The 22,694-nt window shown below is 36.1% G+C and overlaps 1 protein-coding gene and 1 non-coding gene across 3 annotated transcripts in view; one reads left to right on the top strand and one right to left on the bottom strand.

Moving 5' to 3' along the window:
- Positions 1-22,694, top strand: part of Wdr47 (WD repeat domain 47) — a 62,917-nt gene that overhangs the window by 13,892 nt on the left and 26,331 nt on the right. For both annotated transcript variants that reach the window (XM_010605953.2, XM_019204811.2), the window contains exons 2-7: positions 2,487-2,653; positions 6,494-6,577; positions 7,798-7,882; positions 9,956-10,758; positions 15,026-15,149; positions 22,129-22,307. In XM_010605953.2, coding sequence (XP_010604255.1) covers positions 2,496-2,653; positions 6,494-6,577; positions 7,798-7,882; positions 9,956-10,758; positions 15,026-15,149; positions 22,129-22,307 — 1,433 coding nt within the window. In that variant the 5' untranslated portion in view covers positions 2,487-2,495. The remainder of the gene's footprint in view (positions 1-2,486; positions 2,654-6,493; positions 6,578-7,797; positions 7,883-9,955; positions 10,759-15,025; positions 15,150-22,128; positions 22,308-22,694) is intronic.
- On the bottom strand, positions 16,221-16,348 carry LOC117284068. The gene has a single exon (XR_004515155.1). It is a non-coding gene; the product is annotated as a small nucleolar RNA SNORA40 (small nucleolar RNA).

Below are 22,694 nucleotides of genomic sequence, written 5' to 3'. Positions count from 1 at the left end.
TTTTTTTTTTTTTTTTTTTTTTTTTTTTTTTGGTACCAGGGATTGAACTTGGGACCTTGCACTTGAAAGGCAGGGGGTGGAATCACTGAGCTAAGTCCCTGGCCCTGAATTTCTTTATCTCTTAGGCTCTACAGACCAGAAATGATTGCAACATCAAATATGTAGTTATCCAGGGCATTGTGGTACATGACTATAGTTCCAGCTGCTTGGGAGGCTGAGACAGGGAGATCACTTGAGGCCAGGAGTTCAAGGCCAGCCTAGGCAGCACAGGGAAAATTTGAGCTTCTGGTTATGAGTAAATGTGGGTCACTTGCCATGAATTCCAATGTAGAGTAAATATTCTGAGTAATATTTGGACTGAATGTTTGTTGAATATAAGACCTGTAAAATGTTTATATTGACTTATATTAGAAAATTGCAGTTTCAGTCACACACTGAATTGTGTGGCTGGTACATGGCTATGTAAATGAACTATACCTTGTAAGGTATCAGAGAATAGGAATAATGTTTTTTTGTTTTTCCTGAGAATTAGTAAAAGCCATTCTTTTTGCTGGTAAGAATTATCTGACGAGTTGGGGGAATGATAAAATTGGCAGTCAGGGTACTTTAAGTATAATCTCAGGGAGATAATTCTGAAGTACAGTCAGTTTAGTGAGTAGAAATCCTGTAAATTGTATTCACAAAGTCTATGAAGAAAGAGGACGGTGATCAGCTGAAAAGATAGCAAAGGGAAACCAAAAGTATCAGGAATTGGGCAATTGGTTTGTTGGAATAGAGTTTTGTGATTGAGTTTTCTGAGACAGGTACATATTTTGATCCTGGAAAGATAAGTTTAGTCTGATGTCATTAAATATATGAGTCATATAATTATCTCTTTCCTTTGTTTTTTCTAGTACCTTCTCTACATAAGAGAATATACTCATCTGCTGATGAGAGCATTCTAGTTGGCTAGACATTTGCATTTTATGGAAAAATAAATTGACAAGTAAAGAAAATACATTTTAAAAAGTAAAGAAGTTAAAAAGCTAACCGTGTCTGTATGTATGTGTTTATGGGCCAGGGTTTTAGCTCAGTGGTGCTGCTGCCTGCCTCACAAATGCAAGGTCCCAAGTTTGATCCCTGGTACAAAAAAAAAAAAAAAAAAAAAAAAGACCCTGTGCTTATATGTATGTGTTTATGTTTCTGTGAGCTTGGTTAAATTAGATTCTGTGGAAAAGATAATATTTATAGTCTTGTTAATGTGATTTCTTTGCAGCTAGTCCACTAGTGTGGTAGTCGTTTGCATTGCTACTGAGTCTTAACATTTGAAAACTTCAACAGTTTAGCCCATTTAACTTGCATGGTTTCATCTGTGAAATGAGCATGTTGACCTAATGAGAATGTTGCGCTAATGTTGAGAAGTCTGCCTACTTCTCAATCTATGATTTCATAACATGTTAGTTCAGTTATATCACTGCAGATGTGTAGGTGGGAGTTAGAAGGAATTTAGAGTGTTGAAATATCATTACTGTTACCAACAGAACTAAAGTTGTAGTTTTTTGTTTTTCAGTAATGGGTATTGAACCCAGTGAGCACTGAGCTTTTTTTTTTTTTTTTTTTTTTTTTTTGGTAGCGGGGATTGAACTCGGGGCCTTGCGTTTGCAAGGCAGGCCACTGAACTGCTGAACTAAATCCCCGGCCCGCCTTTTTTTCTTAAATATGAGACCTGGTCTTGCTAAATTGCCCAGGCTGGCCTCTAACTTGCTGTCATCCTGTGTCAGCCTCCTGAGAAGCTGGGATTACAGGTGTGTGCCAGCACACCCAGCTAAAAGTATTCTTTATTATGGAAAATTTTAAACATGTATAAGAGCAACCCCACTTACTTATCAGCTCACTTCAATAGTCATCATCATTCTTGTTTGTTTGTTTTTTGATACAAGGTCTCACTATGTAGTTTAGGCTGGCCTTCAGCTCCCTATGTAGCCTAAATTGACCTTGAACTCTCTGAGATTCTCCTGCCTCAGCCTCCTGAGTGCTGAGATTATAGGCATACATCACCACACCCAGCGTCATGATTGCTCTTGTTTCATTTTTTTCCTTCCTGCTCTCCTACATTATTTTGAAACAAGTCATAGGCTTCACGTTGTTTAATCTGTCATTATTACAATCTGCACCTCTAAGTACTTTAAAAAATGATACACTTGGGCTTGGGATTTAGCTCAGTTGGCACCGTGCCTGCCTTGCAAGCACAAAGTCCTGAGTCTGATCCCCAGGACCACACATACAAAGAAAAGTTACACTAAAGAATTACACATTAAAGAATGTCATGTTTTTCTTAAAGAATGACAAGGTTTTGATAAATTAATTTTCAAAAAATGCCTCTGCTAAAAATCCCCAGGAAACCTGTTATGTGTAGTTTTTATGCAGTTAAACTTAGATGTAAAACAGTAGGACTAATTTTTTTGTTGTTCTTCTACTTAGTATTTTTCCTTCTGTTTAATATTTAGGTTACCAATATGACGGCAGAAGAAACGGTGAATGTAAAAGAGGTTGAAATCATTAAGTTAATTTTGGACTTCCTGAATTCAAAGAAGCTTCACATTAGTATGCTGGCTCTTGAGAAGGAAAGTGGAGTCATAAATGGCCTATTTTCAGATGATATGCTTTTCCTGAGGTATGATTTCATTATTACTGTGGGGTGTGTAGTTCCTTCAAAGAAATGTTAAGTATTAATAATGGAAGGTGTATAATGTACATAGAATTTTAAAATCACAAAAGGCTGTGTAATTTTTTAAATATTTGCTTTTATAACGGAACATTTACAGAGTGCTGTAATTTTTTCTGTAGGATGTTTTGAGTGTAGTATGGTCTAGATTTAAAAAAAAGACAGAACTGTATTGAGTTTGTGGCATCAGTGTAAAAGGTACTTGATTAAGAAATCAGAAAGTGCTGGGGCAAAGAAAACATTTCTGAAATACTATTTTCTGGCCATGGATGTAAAATATATCACTGTTTGAATATATTCATTATTAAAAATATAGAAAAATAATGGGGATGGGAGGAGGGGGTGAAGGGAGGGCAAGGACAAGGGGAAAAAATGAGAACCAAGACCTGTCATGTGAAGGTACAGGATCCCAGTAATGAATGTAACTGTATTGTAGACCTAGATTGTACCAATAAACTCAATAAAAAAGAAAAAAAAAAACCCCGCCCAAAATATATATATAGAAAAATAAAGAAAAATCACCTCAACACACAGAAACACTTATGATTCCCATGTATATCTTAAAATAATAGCAGTTTTGTGGTATGTATAGAATTCTGCTTTATCCATTAACATTACAAGGATTCTCTGGTGTTTTTTTGTTTGTTTTTGAGACAGGGTCTCACTATGTAGTTGAGATTGACCTGGAACTCACTGGGTAGCCCAGGCTGGTCTCAAACTCACAGCAATCCTCCTGCCTCAGCCTCCCAAGTGCTGGGATTACAAGCATGCGTCACCACGCCTGGCGAGGATTCTCTGTTTGATTTTAAATTTATACATTAAAATTTTCAGTTAATTCTTAATTGTTCCCAAAACGCAAAGCCAAGTATATCCCAACCTGAATTGGATGGAAAAAGAAAGTCCCGGATTCCTAGGCAGAAATGTCTGTTTCTATGTGATAAATATCTTTGACAAGGAATGCATATTTGTGGACAAAATGAAGTATTCATCTAGGCATGGTGGTTCAGACCTGTAATCTCAGCATTCTGGAATGCTGAGGCAGGACAATCATGAGTTTAAGCCCAGCCTGGTCACCTTGGATGCTACTTAGTAAGACCCTGTCTCAGAAAAAGGGGATGTATGTAATTCATTGGGAAGGCTGAAGATTCAATCCCCAGTTCTTGGGGGGAAAAACTTCAAAAAGCACAGTTATTATATTAAGGCAGTTATTATTTAAACTCATATTTCCCTGTTTTTTGTGTTTGTGACAGCCTCAGAGAGCTTAGTCAGTGGTATAGTTAGGGACTAGTACTGAGTCAGTGTTCTTTTTTGGCCTTGTCTTTCAACACTGATGCTTCTGGAATTTAGCAGTGGCTCTCAAGTAACCTCTAGGAACTTGTTTGTTGTTTGTTTTTTGAGACAGGAGGGTCTCACTATGTAGTGAGACTGACCTGGAACTCACTGTGTAGCCTGGGGTGGTCTCGAACTCAGAGTGATCCTCCTGCCTCAGCCTCCCGAGTGCTGGGATTACAGGCGTGTGCCACCACACCTGGCTGGAATTTATTGGTTTGTGATGAAATCTTACTGGTCCGAGGGTGAAATTCACAGATGTATAGAATAGTAAATTTTTTCATTATACTAAGTATGTTCATCTATTTTATTCATTAATTTTATTGGTACATTTTAGCCATACAGTTTGATGACATTCATCATCGGGAATTTGTACCTTTACATGATATATCTTGGTTTTTATTTTTTTTCTCCATTTCCCTGTTCGCCATATTTACAAAAACTTTGTTTCCCTTTTTTCCTTTTCACATATTTATTTCTTTCCTTTCTTTTCTTTCCAATACTCCTCCTGTTTCCCCTTCCCCTTTGTACCTCTTCTTCCTATTTCACATTATCTTTTATACATTTTGATCCTTACTTACACATTCAGTTTCTCACACCACAGAAATTATTCGGTATTTATACATGTGCGTCCTATTTATTTCATTTAAGAGTATGGCCTCAATGTGCATCCATTTAACTATAAATGTCTCCCAAATGCTGAGATTACAGGTGTGCACCACCACATCCAGCTGTTCATCTTAAAGGGCTGCCCCTTGCAATTTGGTTCTTCTTGTTCTTATATAAAAATGTCCTTTTATAAAATGATTATGACATATGTTGATTGGTTAGTAAAATATTCTTTTTTTTTTTTTTGGTCCAGGGGAATCAAACTCAGGTTCTTGCATTTGCCAGGCAGGTGCTGCACCACTAAGCTGCGTTGTTACCAGCTGTAATAATCTTTCTTTGTAGAATAAAAAGTTGGTAACTTATGTAGGTTCTCCTACTCACTCTTCCCTTTTAAATTTTCACCATTACAAAAAATGCAAGCTTAGCACTGTGGCACATGCTACCATCCCAGCTATTCTGGAAATTGAGGCAGGAGGATTGCAAGCAAGGCTAGCCTGGGCTATTTAGAGAGATCTGCCTCAAAATGAGAGAGTGGGGATGTGGCTTAGCCCAAGAGTGCTTGCCTAGTGTACACAATGACCTGGGTTCAATCTCTACTACTAAAAAAAAAAAAAAAAAAATCTAAAAATAAGGAAATTGTTATTGAAAAAGAAGAGGAAAGCCAAATGTGGTGATGCACGCCTGTAATCCCAGCATTTGGGAGGCTGAGGCAGGACTGTGGGCTGGAGGCCAGCCTGGGCTACATAGTGAGTTCAAAGCCAGCCTAAGCTACATAGAGAAACCCTATCGACCCTATCTTAAAAAAAATAAAATAAAACAAAAAAGGAAAAAAAGAAGAGGAAGAAGAATGCTTTCTAACTTTTGGAAGTTTGCAGACACCACTTAAAGTAGGATGAACTTGTTCATGTTCTTTGTGTTTTTCTTTTTTTTTCCTCCCTGCCCCCCCCTTTATTTTGTGGTGCTGAATTCCTTCCTGTTTTCTTTTTCAGGGTGTTAACTTTAGTGTCAAGTCCTCAAAGACATAGAGTTCACAATTTAGAGCAGAATTTCTCAATATTAGCACTATTAAAATTTGGGCCACATAAGTCTGTTTTTTGTGTGTGAATGTGTGAATATGAGTGTGTGTGAGTGTGTGTGTGTGTGTGTGTGTGTGTGTGTGTGTGTGTATGTGTTATGTGTACCCTGTGCACTGTAGGATGTTTAGAGACATCCCTGACTTCTACCTACTAGGTGCTAGTAGTACCCCCCAACCCCCCCACACTATTGGGGATTGAACTTTGGGCCTTTTTACTGAGCTATATCTCCATCACTTTTTGTTTTGTTTCATTTCAAGGAAGGGTCTTATGGTTCCACGAAGTTACCCAGGCTGGGCTTCAACTCATATCCTCCTGCCTCAGCCTCCTAGAGTCTTGGGATTATAGGTGTACACCACCATACCTGGTTATGGCTTCCTGTTTTAACAACTAAAAGTATCCTTTCATGGTGGGGAGGCACAAAATCATCCATTGAGAACCACTGATTTAGAGAGTGTAGAATATACTCACATACTGTTTTGTTTTATTGTTGTTGTCCTGCAGATTGAATTCAGGGCCTAGTCCAATATTATTATAGACGTCAGTATTATACATATATACTAATATCAAGAGTGGTGGTAGATTCACAGTTTCTTTTCATATAGCATATAGCATATATTGTTAACAATGTGAAAATCTTTGTTTTATTGTAGTATTTGAGAAACCAAATATTAAACTCATTATGTGCTTTGTGAAGTTTCAATGCTATTTTGTCAACCACTCTGTCATCATCAGATGAATTTGTTAACATTCTGTTTCTTTTTCTATTTTAATTTAGGCAGCTAATCCTTGATGGTCAATGGGATGAAGTTCTTCAGTTTATTCAGCCTCTGGAATGTATGGAAAAATTTGACAAAAAAAGGTAAGATTTCATCTGAAACTTGTAGTCTCGTATCATTGGTAGGAGTTTGGCAAACAGTACACAAAATTAAAAACAAGAGTCTTGGCTTTTCCTAGAAAATACTACACTAGATTTCATTGAGTTGATGTGCTTCTACAGGACATGCATGTATTTAAGATATTTGAAAATCTGATATGCAAATAAACTTAGTAATGCTAAGTCATGAGTGCTATTTGATGATAGCTGAAAAGCTTTATAGATATTACCTCTTGGCCTCTATAGCAGTCAACTATAATTTGTTTCTTTATTCTTGTATGTTATATGTATTTTTTCTGTTTTTTTTTTTTCTGCTTTCAAGTTTATGTTTATTGTTGATTTTCAGTAGTTTGGATTTTGCTGAGCTCTTTGAACCTCTTTTCTTCTTCAGAATTTGGAAGTTTTTGGCCATTTTCGTCTTCATATTTTCTCTCCTCCTTTTTTCTTCTGAGCATGATGTTAAATTTTTTTTTTTTCCTTTTGACTGAGGCTTTTTTTTTTTTTTTTTTGGTACCAGGGATCAAACTTACAATTACTTTTAAAAAATACAATTAAACATTTTTAGATGACAAAAATCATTTTGAATATATAAAACTTTGATGTCTAATTAGGCGTTATTTGACATCTTCCATAGAAATTGGATTTTTATGTGGGATTAATATTAGATTTAAAAATCTTAACTGAGTGTTAAATTGTGATTATTTGTGACTGAAATTATTTCAACTATGACTCCAGTGTGATAAGAAGCTTACTAAAATCTTAAGGATATTCTGAAAACAAAGTTTGCATATACTAATTTGTAAAATTAGTGTAAAAGTGCTTCTGATTTATGAGACCTTACAAGATTAATTTTTTAAAGAAATATTTTTTCAGAAGAAGTTATTAGTCCTTTAAAACAAACATGACCAGACTGGTGGTGTAGCTCCATGATAGAGTATTTGCCTAGCACATGGAAAGGCTTCAGGTCTATCCCTAGCATCAACCTAATCAGTCAATCAAAATTGGCCTATTTCAGGCGTGGGATTTAACTCAGTGGTACCCGCCTGTCTCACAAAAGGCAAGGTCCTGAGTTTGATCCCTTAGAAAAAAAAAAAAAAAAAAAAAAATTGGCCTGTTTTGCCCGAGAAACTTGAGATTCTTGTCTTTAACATTACTGCTATTCAGCTTTTTAATCATCTTAATATTTCATTTGTTGTTTTTCACAGGTTTCGTTATATCATCCTGAAGCAGAAGTTTTTAGAGGCTTTATGTGTTAACAATGCAATGTCAGCAGAAGATGAACCCCAGCATGTAAGATTTTTATTCCTGAAGGTTTGCGCCATAGTCTTGTTTTCAGTCATAGTATTTTATTCACTAAAAAGATTATTATCCTGAATTTTCAGTTTTTATGAGTGAGGTTGGGGTAGTGTCTGCTATTTTGCATATTACTTTCAATCGTAATGCTTCTAAACTTGTTCCATGATTTAAAGAAAAATGATATGTGAATAGCTGGCTAATTGGAAGGCATTCCTCTCTTTTTTAAGTAATAGATGTTTGATTTATTAGTCATCATTTCTCTTTTCTTATTTTAGAAGTGGGTTTGTTATGTTTACCTTTTTGAGTGTGAATTTTTTTGTTTGTTTGTTTGGTTGGTTTTTTTGTTGTTGTTACCGGGGATTGAACTCCTTGCACTTGTGAGGCAGGCTAAATCCCTGGCCCATGTTTACCTTTTTGTTTTCAGTCCCTTCCTGCTTGCTATGCCCTGCCCTGCCCTGCCCACCTCTCCCCTCCCCTCCCTTCCCTTCTCCCTTTCTTTTCTCCCAAAGCACCTTTGCACTGCACTATATCTCCAGCCCTTTTATTTTATTTTTTATGTTTTTTATTTTGAGACAGGGCCTACCTAAGTCATTGAGTTAACCAGGCAGTGTTTGAATTTGTGCTTTAGCCCCCAAGAGTGCTGGGATTACAGGTGTGTGCTATCATGTCTGACTTTTTTCAGTATTCTGACCCAGATTGTCATTTAAAAATTGTTTTTATTGAGTTTATTGGTACTTTTTAAGTATACAGTACAGTTACATTCATCATTGGGATCTTGTACATTTACATGTCAGATCTTGGTTCCCATTTTTTCCCAACACCCCTGCCCTCCCTTCTAGATTGTCAATTTTTGATGAAATGTCTTTTTATGGCTATTTAAATTGTCACATCTAAAACCATGTACATTTTTGTAAGTTCTAATAAATGTTCATGGGAGAAATCTGTCTTAGTCTGTTCATGATACTGTAACAAATATGATCCATGAAAATTTATTTCTCACAGTACTAGAGTCTGAGAAGTCCGAGATCATTGTGCTGGCAGGTTCACTGTCTGTGGAGGGCTGACTGTCTGGCTTGTGGGTAGCACTTTTCTAGTCATAACACGGTGGAAGAGCTCCCTTTGGGATCTCTCTCTCTCTTTTTTTTTTTGATATCGGGGATTGAACTCGGGTCCTTGCACTTGCAAGGCAGGCCACCGAACCACTGAGCTAAATCCCCAGCCCTTGGGATCTCTTTTATAAGGGCCCTAATCCTATTTACAAGGTCTGAACCCTCAAGACCTTGTCACTTCTAAGTACCCACCCTCCTAATATCACTGTGGGGCTTGTGATTTCAACAAATTGAGGTGCTATAAAACATTTAGACCATAGCAAAAATCAAAGAATATTACAGTAGGGATTTTCATATATAATAGAGGTGTTTGTCTAACAGTTGTGTTCAAAAGTAGAATATGAATTAGAAAGACCTAACATTTTATTCTGTCTTTGTTGCTAACCAACTAAATCTGTACTTTTCCCATATGTAAGATGAGGAGACTAAACTTTACGGTACTGTACCTTGACAATGTTCATTACACAAATTGAACTAATTCCACTTTTAGCTAAGCTGTCTTTTTTTCTTGTTCTGGACTCTTTCTTTTGTTGTTGTTAAATGTTCTCTTTTCTGATTTACTTTCTTCCCTTATACAAATTTGTCCTAAGACAAGTTGGAACAAAGAAAATGCCTCTTACTCTTTGGATAAGCCAAACAAGAAGCTTCTGTGCTTGGCATGCTTCAGTTTTCACTTCTAGAAAATTGAGTTTTTCTTACCTTTAAAAAGTTATACATTTAAAAGTAATAATTTTAAGCCTGAATTAGAATACTAATTTAATAGATACAAGCTTAAAGTGCTAATTAACCAAATTATTTATTGTTTTTGCTTTAGATGTGAAAGCTTTTTGGTTCCTGAGATGAGACTTGTTACATAGTCTACAAATTATATGTGTATTCTTTGGCATCAGAATTTGCTTTTCATATTCTTTTTCAGCTGTCATATTTATCTTATAGTGATTGTTTATATTTTTTACAGCTGGAATTTACCATGCAAGAAGCTGTGCAATGTTTACATGCTCTAGAAGAGTACTGTCCTTCTAAAGATGACTATAGCAAGCTCTGTTTGCTTTTGACTTTACCTCGTCTGACGAATCACGCTGAATTTAAGGACTGGAATCCCAGTACTGCCCGAGTTCACTGTTTTGAAGAGGCTTGTGTCATGGTTGCAGAGTTCATTCCTGCTGACAGGAAGTTAAGTGAGGCTGGTTTTAAAGCAAGTAACAACCGTTTGTTTCAGCTTGTAATGAAAGGCCTACTTTATGAATGCTGTGTAGAATTTTGTCAGAGTAAAGCAACTGGAGAAGAAATTACAGAAAGTGAAGTGCTTCTTGGCATCGATCTTTTATGTGGGAATGGTTGTGATGATTTGGATTTGAGTTTGTTGTCATGGCTTCAGAATCTCCCATCTTCTGTGTTCTCCTGTGCTTTTGAACAGAAGATGCTTAATATTCATGTTGACAAACTTCTGAAACCAACAAAAGCTGCATATGCTGATCTTTTGACTCCTCTCATCAGCAAACTTTCTCCCTATCCATCATCCCCAATGAGAAGACCTCAATCAGCTGATGCCTATATGACCCGCTCTCTGAATCCTGCTTTAGATGGCCTCACATGTGGATTAACCAGTCATGATAAGAGAATCTCAGACCTTGGGAATAAAACTTCTCCAATGTCACACTCCTTTGCTAACTTCCATTATCCAGGGGTACAAAACCTCAGTAGAAGTCTCATGCTTGAGAATACAGAATGTCACAGTATTTATGAAGAATCCCCTGAGCGGTAAGCATTTGCTCATAAAAATTAGGAAAATTCCAGGAATGTAAGATAGTCTGATTGAGTTGGTGTGTATTTTTCTCAATTTTCAAATCCCTTTAAAGTAATCCGGGGCCAGGGATTTAGCTTAGTGGCACTGTGCCTGCCTGGCAAGCACAAGGTCCTGAGTTCGATTCCTGGTGTGGGAGGGGGAATAAATGAAGTTAGTCCTTAAAACCTTTAGAAAGGGTTTTTTAATTTAGATAATTAAAATTATAAGAGAGAATATTTATTTTTTGTCTGATTATTTATTCATTTAATTAATTATTTTGAGACTAGGTCTTGCTGTGTAGTTCACACTGACTTTATTTACTAGGTGGTTGAGGCTGGCCTCAAATTTGCAGCAATCCTCTGGCTTTAGCCTCCTGAGTGCTGACTACAGGTGTGCACCACCACACAAGGCTATATTATATTATTCTTTCACTGGTTATAAAGGCAACAGATGCACTGTGAAGAAAATTTAGATAACATAAAAGAGTAATAGGATGAGAATTAAAATCCCACACAATCTCACACTTAGATGACCAGTTTTTTTTTTTCCTGTGAATACATTTCTTTTAGATTGGGAATATACTGTGTATATTTTCATTTAACCTTTTTTCACTTGGAAGATCATGAATATTTTCCGTTTGCCTAAACATTTCTTGAGATCCGATATGGTTAATGGTAAGTATACAAGGTTCTATTGTATAATTACATCATAGAGAACTCAGGTTGTTTTCACTTTTTTCTCCTAAATAGTATTGTAGTGAATGTCTATGTATATAAAATCCTCCATTTCAATTTTTCACTTGTCTTTATTTAGTGGGGTGTGTGTGTGTGTGTGTGTGTGTGTGTGTGTGTGTGTGTATGTGTGTTTGTGTATGTGTGGTACTGAGTATTAAGCCAGGGAATGCTGAGCTGCATCCTCAGCTGTGTCTGTCTGTATCTGTCCGTCTCTCTTTCTTTTTTTAATCCCTCTCCCCCCACTCCTTCTTTCTTTCTTCTTTCATTTTGAGACAGGATCTTGGTGTTGCAAAATTGCTCTTGCTGGCCTCAAACTTGTGATCCTCTTGTCTTAGCTTCTGAGTAGCTGGGATTACAGTGTTTGCCACCACGTTCAGCTTCGTGATTCTATATGTATATGAAGGGTTAAAGTATATGTGTTAAAGATACTACTCAGTTTTTTTCCCTCAAGTCTGGCATGAAATAATCCTCTGAGTAGCAGTTATTTATTTCATGGGTTAGGAAACTTTCTACCTTGCTTTCTCTGCAATATACAGATGATTTTTTTGTACTTCAAAGTTGGTACTGTTACTAGAATCCTAGGGCAGAGAGAGGTCTGACTTCAGGGAGTTCTAAAAATTGGGTCTGGCCATTCACTTCAAAGATCAAATGAGGGAAAAAAGTAATGGTAAAAAACATGAAAGAAATTTACACAATATGCTTATAGCTATATTGGGAAGATGGCAGGGTGCAGGGGAGATATCCAAGCATCCACAGCCCTGTCTTCACGGGTGAACCAAGAGCTCCAATAAGATTATATAGGAAAGGTGGGCATAATTAATCTGTCTTGGTTAAACTGATCTGATTGGTTGCTATCTCAGTCCTGATTCTGCAAGGCTCCAGGGAAGTCTTATCTTGTAAGCATGAGGAGGGAGGTGATTTCTCCTACTTTAGGTGGCAGCCTCAGTTCCTGTCTTGGGGTGCTATACCTGCAAGGATTACTTGCTCTTCCCAGCAGCCTTAGGGTAATGACTGCAGACTTCTAGGTACCACTGCAGGGATCTGGAACTGGACATATAAGCAGTCAGTTCACAGTCTATTGATTTTTAGGTCCTTTACAATTTTTTTTTTTTTTGGTACCAGGGATGGAACTCAGGGCCTTGCTCTTGCGAAACAGGCAGCGGAACCACTGAGCCAAATCCCTGGCCCTCATGTCCTTTAAATTTTTAAAGCTGAGTTGAGCACAGTTTTAAGGAAATAAAGGAGGCAGGTACAAAAGGAAGGCAGAGATGGCAATACCGTGAAGTAGTAGTATTGACTGCAGTAAATTTATTTCTTCAAAGAGCATAAAAACTAACCCTCTTATAGTACATATTACAGATAAAGGAATGTTGGACTAAGTTTCTGTTTAATTAGAGTAAGTGATCTTTTGTTATAGCATAAGAAATATGGGATAAATATAAGAAAGTATTTTCTCTTATGTTACTATGATTGTAGAAGAAAAGAGATATAATATTTCTTTAATATTCTTCAAAGAGAGAGGGGGTTGTAAGGATCATTTAAGTGAAGGACTTCCTAAAGGATTATCTGTATAAACATCTGGTATATTCAGCATCTTCAGAAGAAGTTAGTTTTAAAAACTTTGAAAAAGGGTACGTAGGAAAGGTAGAATTATTAATGTTTTAGAAGAATATATGAACAACTTGACATAAGATCTCATGCTTACGTCTTTAAAATAATTTATACATTAAAAATACTGGAAAAACATGTTTTGCTTTTATGTTAAGTACACATAGACTAAAGAAAGCCTTTTAATAGTCTCAAAACTTTAAAATTATGTAGAACCATATTAGAAAAAGTAAATATATGTATAAGAAAATCACAGGCTTGTATTTCTTTTTTCTTTTTCTTTTTTCTGGTACCAGAGATTGATTTTAGGACCTTGCACTTAGGAGGCAAGTGGCAGAACAGGTTTATATTTCATGAACAGAATATAGGCATTAGATTGTCTAGCCTATCCAGTTTATAGATGAAATTTATAGATGAAGTCACAGAGAATGTTGCTTTCCCTAAACCACATGACTGATTTTGGACTGGAGACTGTGGTTTTCCTTGAGTGATAACCCCAGGCACCTCCATTAAATGCATATTCCAAAGCCGGTCGTGGTGGCACACGCCTGTAATCCCAGCACTCGGGAGGCTGAGGCAGGAGGATTGCTGTGATTTCGAGACCAGCCTGAGCTACACAGTGAGTTCCAGGTCAGTCTCACTACATAGTGAGACCCTGTCTCAAAAACCAAAAAAAAAAAAAAGCATATTCCAGCTGGGTATGTTGGCATGTACCTGTAATCCCAGTCTTAGGAGGCTCAGGCAGAAAGATCTCAAGTTCTTTACTAGGCTGAGCAATACTAAAAAAATAAAAAATTCCTTACAAGGACATACCACTTTAAAAAAATTTTTTAAATTGAGTTTATTGGTACATTTAGGTATACCTTCTGATCACATTCATCATTGGGAATTTGTACCTATACATGATTATATCTATATCTATATCTATATCTATATCTATATCTATATCTATTTTTTTGGTACCGGGATTGAACTCAGGTCTTTGTGCTTGAGAGGCAGGTGGCGGCACCACTGAGTAAATCCCCAGCCCTATATATCTATATATCTTGATTCTTATTTTTTCCCATTCCTGTGCCCTCCCTTCAACTCCTCCACCCCCCATACACATAAACTTTGTTTCCATTTTTTCCTTCTTTCAACTTTTCCTTTCCCTCTTTTCTTCCCCTGCTCCCCCATTCCCCTTTCCCTTTAAACATTTTCTTCCTATTTCACAATATCTATTATACATTTTGGTCCTCATTTACACCTTCAGTTTCTCACACCAGAATATTGATTCAGTATTTACACATGTGTGTCCTGTTTATTTCACTTGAGTATGGCCTCAGGGTGCATCCATTTAGCTATGAATGTATCAAGTGTGTCTTTCTTTTTTTTTTTGTACGGGGGATTGAACTCGGGTCCTTGCGCTTTCAAGGCAGGCCACCGAACTGCTGAGCTAAATCCCCAGCCCAAGTTTGTCTTTCTTTATGGTTGAGTAATGCTCTATTTTATTTAAAAAAAAAAAAACAAAACACATCTTTATCCACTCACCAGTTGATAGGCCTTTGGGCTGTTTCCAAGATTTAGCTATTATGAATAGCTAAATAGTTTTGAAGGACATACCACTTTTAAAACCAGTTTTTGATTGGCACATGCTTGTAATCCCAGCACTCAGGAGACTGAGGCAGTAGGAGTACAGGTTTGAGGGCAGCCTGGGCTATATGTAAATTCAAGGCCATCCTAGCTTACATAATGGGATCCAGTCTCAAAAAAGAAACAAACTTTTTTTGCAGTTAAGGGAAGAAAGGAAATTTAAAAATCTATGTTAAACAGTTGGTAAACACTTAGGTTAAATTTCTCATAACTAAAATACCTTTTTCTTTAATCCCACCTCTACTTTGTTGTACTTTTCTGGATGAAGTGACACACCTGTCGAGGCACAGCGGCCTATTAGCAGTGACATCTTGGGCCAGAGCACAGTTTCAGAAAAAGAGTCTGCAAATGGAGCACAGAATCCAGGATCAGCTAAGCAAGAAAAAAATGAGGTAATATTTACCATATCTGGTATATTTTATCATTCTTTGTAAGAAGTGATAGTATTTTTTTAAGGAGGAGAATTTTAGCATGGCTCATGGAAGAAATAGTGTTTGGTATATAGAATTTTAAAGTAATTTTGTGATTTTGGGGAGTAAGAATATCTATTTATTTATTTATTTATTTTTTTGGTACCAGGGATTGAACTAGGGTCCTTGGGCTTCCAAGGCAGGCCACCGAACCAATGAGCTAAATCCCTGGCCCAAGAATATCTAGACTTATTATTTATTGGCTCATGTTCTGTTTTCTACCCAAAGAGTATAAGGGGCATTTAGTTGTTATTGTGTATTTTGTAACATTTTTAACAGATGAATTTATCAAAAATATTAAATACCACATTAATTTTATGTATTTCAAAACTCAAATAATTGAATTTTTATTAAAGGTGGCTAAATTGCATTTTAAAGGCATATTAAATTTAATAAAAATTAGATATTTACAATATTGGATTATTTTTATCTAAATCTAGGGATCCAAATTGTTGTTACCATTTTGGTGTTTTTGAAAGGAAATTGTATTATAAAGTAGGATGTGAGTTATGTAGTTTTCCACTTAGAAGATATTTTTTTTCCTCTTTTTTAAACCTGTGAAAATTTTAACTTGATAATGTACTACTTGCATTTAAAGAAATGATCTAAAAAAAAAAGAAAGAAAGAAACATGATCTAAATACTCATAGTAAGGTATAGCTTCAGTTTAGACCTCATGTTCTCAATACAAAAGCCTTTAAGGAAGAGAGAGAACAAAAAGGTATTTTCATGTGTCACAGCATGAAAATGAGAATACTGAATCAACAGCTGAGATACTGCTTTATGTCCTGTGCTTTCTGATTATTAACTCTTTAGTGTTGGAACCAACCTTAATGGTTATCACATACCCCCATCACTTTAGATGGCATTGGGTATCAGTTTTTTGGGTTTTTTTTGGGGGGTGGGCTGGATCTCAATTAGGAAAGCCTGTATTCCTTTTGCTACAGCCTTAACTGTGCCAGGATTACAAGCATGCACCACAGTGCCTGGCAGTTATACTCCTTCTTACATGTATCAAAACTCACAGTAAACGGTGAGTTCTGGCTTGCAGAAGAGCGTGTATTTTGTGCACTTGTCTGTAAGTCTTAATTCACAAATCAGACAAATACAGACATAAGTGCTACTTAGAAGATATGGATAAATGTTTGTTAAAATTTAAATAATTTTATTTTCAACTAAATCGTAAGAGAAATTAGGAAAATTATTACTAAAATTACATATAGATACATATCAAACAGTATAGCCCCAGAATATAATGCAAACACTGACAGGCGTGAAGAGAGAAATAGACATTTCTGAAGTAAGAGTTGAGGTTTGCAATACCCTACTTTTACAGTAAGGGGTAAGAAATTTAAGTTGAAAATAAAGGAATAGAGGACTTGATCAGTAATATAAATTAACTAGATTAAACAGATATTCCACCCAACAACAAGAATACACATCTTCCTCCATTGCATGTAGAATGTTATTTAAGATAGGACATCTAGGGCTGGGGATTTAGCTCAGTGGTTCTGCTGCCTGCCTTGCAAGCACAAGGACCTGAGTTCAATCCCTGGTACAAAAAAAAGATAGGACATCTATTAGGGCACAAACAAAATTCAATACATTTTAAGAGATTAAAATTATAATTAAGTTTCATCTCTGACCACAGTGGAATTAAGCTAGAAATTAACAGAAGGAAAACTGGAAATTCACAAATTTGTAAATTTGTGTATTTTCTATGAATAGATGTGACAAACTTTCTTTTTTTTTTTTATGACAAACTTTTAACTAATGAGTTGAAGAGATCACATGGGTAATTGGAAAACAGACCAAAAGTGAGAATATAACATATCAAAATTTATAGGATTCATTGAAGGCATTGCTTGAAGAAAATTTGTAGATGAGCTGGATATAGTTTGGTGATAGAATGCACATACAGCGTGCACAAGGTCCTCAGGTATTACAAAAACAAATAACCAAAAAAAAAAAAAAAAAGTATTTGACTAGTGAAGGTGGTAGCCTCAATGGAGAGTCCAGCTGATGAGACAAAGTTGAGCTGGTGTAAGATTTACATCTACTTATGCCAATGCTTACCTAGCAGTCAGAGAACATCAGGGCTATGGTGAAATTCAAGAAGGCAAACCCGAGCCTCCCTTTTCTAGTTGCTATGCATTCAGTCAAGAGAAGAATGCCTCTTTGAATTTATGTGTTGGTCACATAAGCAGAGCCCTGGAGAATGTGCTGAGTGGCAAAGCCTGAAGTATCTACTGCAGATTATGAGCAAGAGCCTCAGAATTAGGCTCTGCTGGACGGAGTACAATGTCGAAAAATGCATTTTCTCATTTTTTATAAAGTTTGTGCTATAAAAAAAGAAAGAATAAAACCATTAGATCAGTAATCTAACTTTATGTCTTGAACTAGAAAAACGGGTTGAACTGTGGCTGTAGCTCAATGGCAGAACGCTTACCTAGCATACATAAGGCTTACTTAGTTCAGTCCCAGCACTGCAAAAACAAAACAAAACAAAACAAAAAAAGGACTTAAAACCAGTCCTTCTCAAACTCTTTCAGAAAATAGAAGAGGAAGAGCCATGGGTGGTAGTGCATGTCAGAAGGAGTGAAGCAGGAGGACTGTGAGCTCAAGGCCAACCTGAGCTACTTAATTCCAGACTAACCTGGACTACATATCAAAGCTATTGAAAAAAGGAATACTTCCTAACACATTCTATAAAGTCACCATTACCTTGATATGAAAACCAGATAAAGACATCACAAGAAAACTACAGACTAATATCCTTTATGAATATAAAAGGAAAGAATCCTTAAAAAAACTAGCAAAACAAATTCAACAGCATATTAAAAGAATTAATACAGTGTGACCAAATGGGATTTATTCTAGAATGCAAGGGTGGTTCAACAAAGAAAATCAGTGTGATATATTACATTAAAAGCATGAGGGAGGAAAAGTAATCACATGATTATCTCGATGCATTGACAAATTCTAATACCTTCTCGATAAAAAATTTCAGAAAATGGGGGTTGGGGATTTAACTCAGTGGTTCTGGCATCTGACTTGCAAGCACAAGGGCCGGAGTTCAATCCCCGGTACAAAAAAAAAAAAAAAATTTCAGAAAACTAGGAATAAAAGAGAACTTCTTCAGTATGGTAAATGGTGCCATCCATGGTACTACACACCTGTAATCCCAGCATTAGTAGGATAAAGAGGGAGGATTGTGAGTTTGGGGTCAGCCTGCCTACATAGCAAGTTTGAGACCATCCTGGACTGCATAGTGAAACCTTTTCTCAAAAAAAAAGTAAAAGGCCTTTATGAAATACCCATTGTTGACTCAGTGGGGAAAGACAGAGTGAGGGATTTCCTTTAAGATCAGGAGGAAAGACTGTAATGCTGCCTTTCACCACTGCTGTTGAACATTTTACTAGAAGTTCTAGTCACAGCAGTTGGACAATTAAAGGAAATAAATGACATTCAAATTTGAAAACATAAAACTAGCTTTATTCACAGATGATGTGTAAAAGAATGAAGTTGGATCTCTGTCTCATACCATATAAAAAATTAACTCAAATTGTATTAATAACCTATAAGAGCTAAAGCCATAAAATTCTAAGAAGAGGCAATAGGTATAAATCTTCATGACCTTGGATTTTATAATGCATTCTTAAATCTGACACCAAAAGTATGAACAACAAAAGTAAATAAATTAGACTTCATTAAAAATTAAGACCTTTTTGTGCAAAAAGATATGTTACTGTTTTGTTTTTGTTTTTGTGGTACTGAGGATCGAACTCAGGCCCTTGCTTTTGCAAGGCAGACTGCAGAACCACTGAGCCAAATCCCCAGCCCTTTTTTCTTTATTATTTTTATTTTTTTGGTACCAGGGATTGAACTTGGGTGCTTGTGAGGCAGGCAGCGGAACCACTGAGCTAAATCCCTGGCCCAAAAAGATATGTTACTAAGGAAGTGAGAATACAACCTACAGAATGAGAAAATATTTACAAGTTATATCTGATAACTGAACAAAAAGATAAGAGAATTGGAAAATGGGCAAAGGTCTTGAATATACATTTCTTCAAAGAATATATCTCTTATATATGGACAGTGGACATATAAAGATGCTTAATACCATTAGTAATTAGGAAAAGGTACATCACAGCCTAAATGAGATACAACTTTATACCCATTGGCTAGCTATAATTAAAACAATGGAAAATTAAGTATTAGTATTTGGACAGTTTGAATCCTTGTACATTGCTGGTTAGAATGTAAAATGTTCAGAGTAGTCAGGGTGGCAGGGTCTGGAGGGTATAGCTCAGTGGTAGAGTGCTCATCTAGTGTGCCCAACACCCTGTTCAATCCCCACCAGAACAAAAATAAATAAAATTAAAAATTTTTGGACCCTCAAAAGCTAAATGTAAGTGATTCCATTCCTAGATATGTACTGCCCCAAATTGAAACCATAGACTCTGGTAGATATTTCTGTATTGTTGTTCATAACAGCGTTATTCATTGAAACCAAAGATGAAAATTAGCCATTTGTCCATCCATAAAAAAATGCATCAGCAAAATGTGGGGTGTGTGTGTGTGTGTGTGTGTATGATATTATTCAACTATATATATATATATGTATATATATATATATATATACACATACATGATATTATTCAACCATAAATGGAATGAAATTCTGTTACATGCTAGAGTGCGAATGCAGCTTGAAAACCTCATGCTGCATTAAAAAAACAGATATGAAAGGACCAATTCTGTGTGATTCCACTTATGTGAAATTCACATAAGGCAAATTCACAGAAATAATACAGACTAAATTAGAGATTACCCGGGGCTGAAGCAAGGAGAAAATGAGGAGATATTACTTAATAGTTACAGTTTTTGTTTGGGATGTTGAAAAAGTTGTGAATATGGTGTTTTTATGCAACATTGTGAGTGTAGTTAATGCTACTGAATTGTACACATAAAATGGCTAAAATGATAGCTTTTATGTAACATTTTACTCTAATAAAAATTCAGTTACATATGGGTAATTTTATCTGAGTTATTGCTGTACATTATGATAAAAAAGAATTTTTTTTTTCAGTACTGGGGAGTGAACCCAGAGCATTCATACTCAGCTGCATATCTAGCTCTTTTTTATTTTCTTATTTTGAGACAGAGTCTTGCTAAATTACTCAGTTGCTCAGGATGGAGTAGAATTTTCTGTCCTTCCCACAGTGTGGAATTGATTATAGGTGTGTACAACCACATCTGGTCAAGAAGGATTATTTCTGTTTTCCAGAGAAGCGAAAAGTTTTAGCTTTAGGTAGCTGTACAAGACTCTTGGGTATACTTATTAATCAGTATTTGGTCAATTTTAGAGGTTTCTGATTTTTTTTTTCAGGATAATCCCAGTGAAATATTACTAGACTTTGACTTTGTGGGAAGTCTTTCCTTGCCAATATTGGAATTTACTAAATATCTCAGTCCTGAAAGTTTGAGTTCTATATAGTTCTTTTATTTTATTTTTGTTTTTGATTTTTAGTACCAGGGATTGAACTCAGGTCCTTGTGCTTGCGAGGCAGGTGGCGGAACTACTGAACTAAATCCCTGGCCCTGTATAGTTCTTTTAGAATAATTATATACAAACATCGAGACTGCTAAATTTAAGGCTCACTTATGAAAGAACATTTGAAATCTATTTCTTTGGCAAATTTTGTTTCTTTCTATAGAAACTTATTAGACCATTGATATGCTTATATTGACCATGTTTAACAAGGATAATATTGTGTTCATTAAATATTAGTGCAGTTCCTCAATATGTATTTTATTTTAGTATAAAATTTGTCTTTTCAAACATTTTCTTTGTTCTGCTTATAACCATTAATTTGCATTTTTTCCTTTTGGTGGTACTGGGATCCACATGTGCTATGGAAGCCTTCTGCCACTGAACTACATCTCCAGTCCTTTGGGAGGAGGTCTCACTAAATTGTTCAGACTGACCTTGAACTTTTAATTTTCCTGTTTCAGCCTCGTGAATAGCTAGGACTACAGGCATGTGCCACAGCACTGTTTGATTTTTATTTTGGATTAGTCCAGCAACTAGCACAGTCATGCATGTTGCTTTGGAATGAAGTAAATGAACTGATCTCTGTGAGTATTAAGACTCATGGGTACTATGTTACTTTTCAAGAAGCAATGTAAAGGGCTGATCCAAATATATGGTGAACAGTTATGTAAAAATATTTATCACAGTAGAAGACATAGTGCGGGCCAGGGCTTTAGCTCAGTGGTGCTGCTGCCTGCCTTGTAAGCACAGGGTCCCGAGTTCAATCCCGGGTACCAATAAATAAATGAATAAAATAAAGAAGACACAGTGCCATTAATCCCCCTTAAGATAACTCCCCTGGCTCCTGACATAATTTCCCCATCCTTCTTGCCACTCTTTGAATCAGTTCTGGAAGACCTCTTTTTGTGTGTCTTTATGATGTATGATAAAAAATATGGTGAATGCTTCTGCCAAGTCACATGCTCATTATGCTGTGTCCTCATCCAACCTAATTCACCAGATCTGGCATCCTGTAACTTCTGGCTCTTCCCCAAAATTAAAATGACTGTGAAAAATAAACATTTTGAATTGATTCAGGACATCAAGGCAGCCATGACAGCACAGCTAGATACTCATGAAGGAGAACTTCCATAACAGCTTTAGAAAGTGACAAGAATGATGGGATAAGTATGTGTCAAAGCGAGGGAGATTAATGACAGTGTGTCTTTTCCTGTAAGAAAGTGTTAAAAAATTTAAACATTCTCTGTCATTTTTTATCATTTTTGTATTGTTTTAGAAGGTACTGCTGAGTGAAGACATATATTCAGTTTGTTTAAAGATACTGTTTTCTTCTAATATTTTTAAGCTTCGAGATTCCACTGAACAATTTCAAGAATATTATAGGCAAAGACTACGCTATCAACAGCATTTAGAACAGAAGGAACAGCAGCGACAGATATACCAACAGATGTTGCTTGAAGGTGGGGTGAATCAGGAAGATGGTCCTGATCAGCAGCAGAATCTTACTGAGCAGTTCCTTAACAGGTTGGTCTTCTAATTGCTTTTTTTAAATGAAAGGAATTATTATTATTATTATTAATTATTATTATTATATATTATTATTTTTTTGGTACCGGGGATTGAACTGGGGTCCCTGCGCTTGCAAGGCAATCGGTGGAACCAGTGAGCTAAATCCCCAGCCTAGAAAGGAATTATTTTGAAGCTATTTAAAGAATTTAACAACTGCAACTTCCCTTGTCATTTAAAAGTGTCACATGGAATTGTCGTGTTTTCCTCTGACCATATACTGAGTGTTTAGTTTTTTCCTTCTCCCCTAAACAAGTAGAGCAAAAGAATGGTAGTTCATCCTATAGGCTGGAACTCAACTGCCAGGTGGATCCAGCTGTGACCAGGGTATTTGAGGACCTAGGG

Source organism: Fukomys damarensis, unplaced genomic scaffold (assembly GCF_012274545.1).
Source record: "Fukomys damarensis isolate Sample0158 unplaced genomic scaffold, DMR_v1.0_HiC HiC_scaffold_33, whole genome shotgun sequence".
Classification (NCBI taxonomy): domain Eukaryota; kingdom Metazoa; phylum Chordata; class Mammalia; order Rodentia; family Bathyergidae; genus Fukomys; species Fukomys damarensis.
This window is presented reverse-complemented; position numbering and strand designations above follow the sequence as displayed.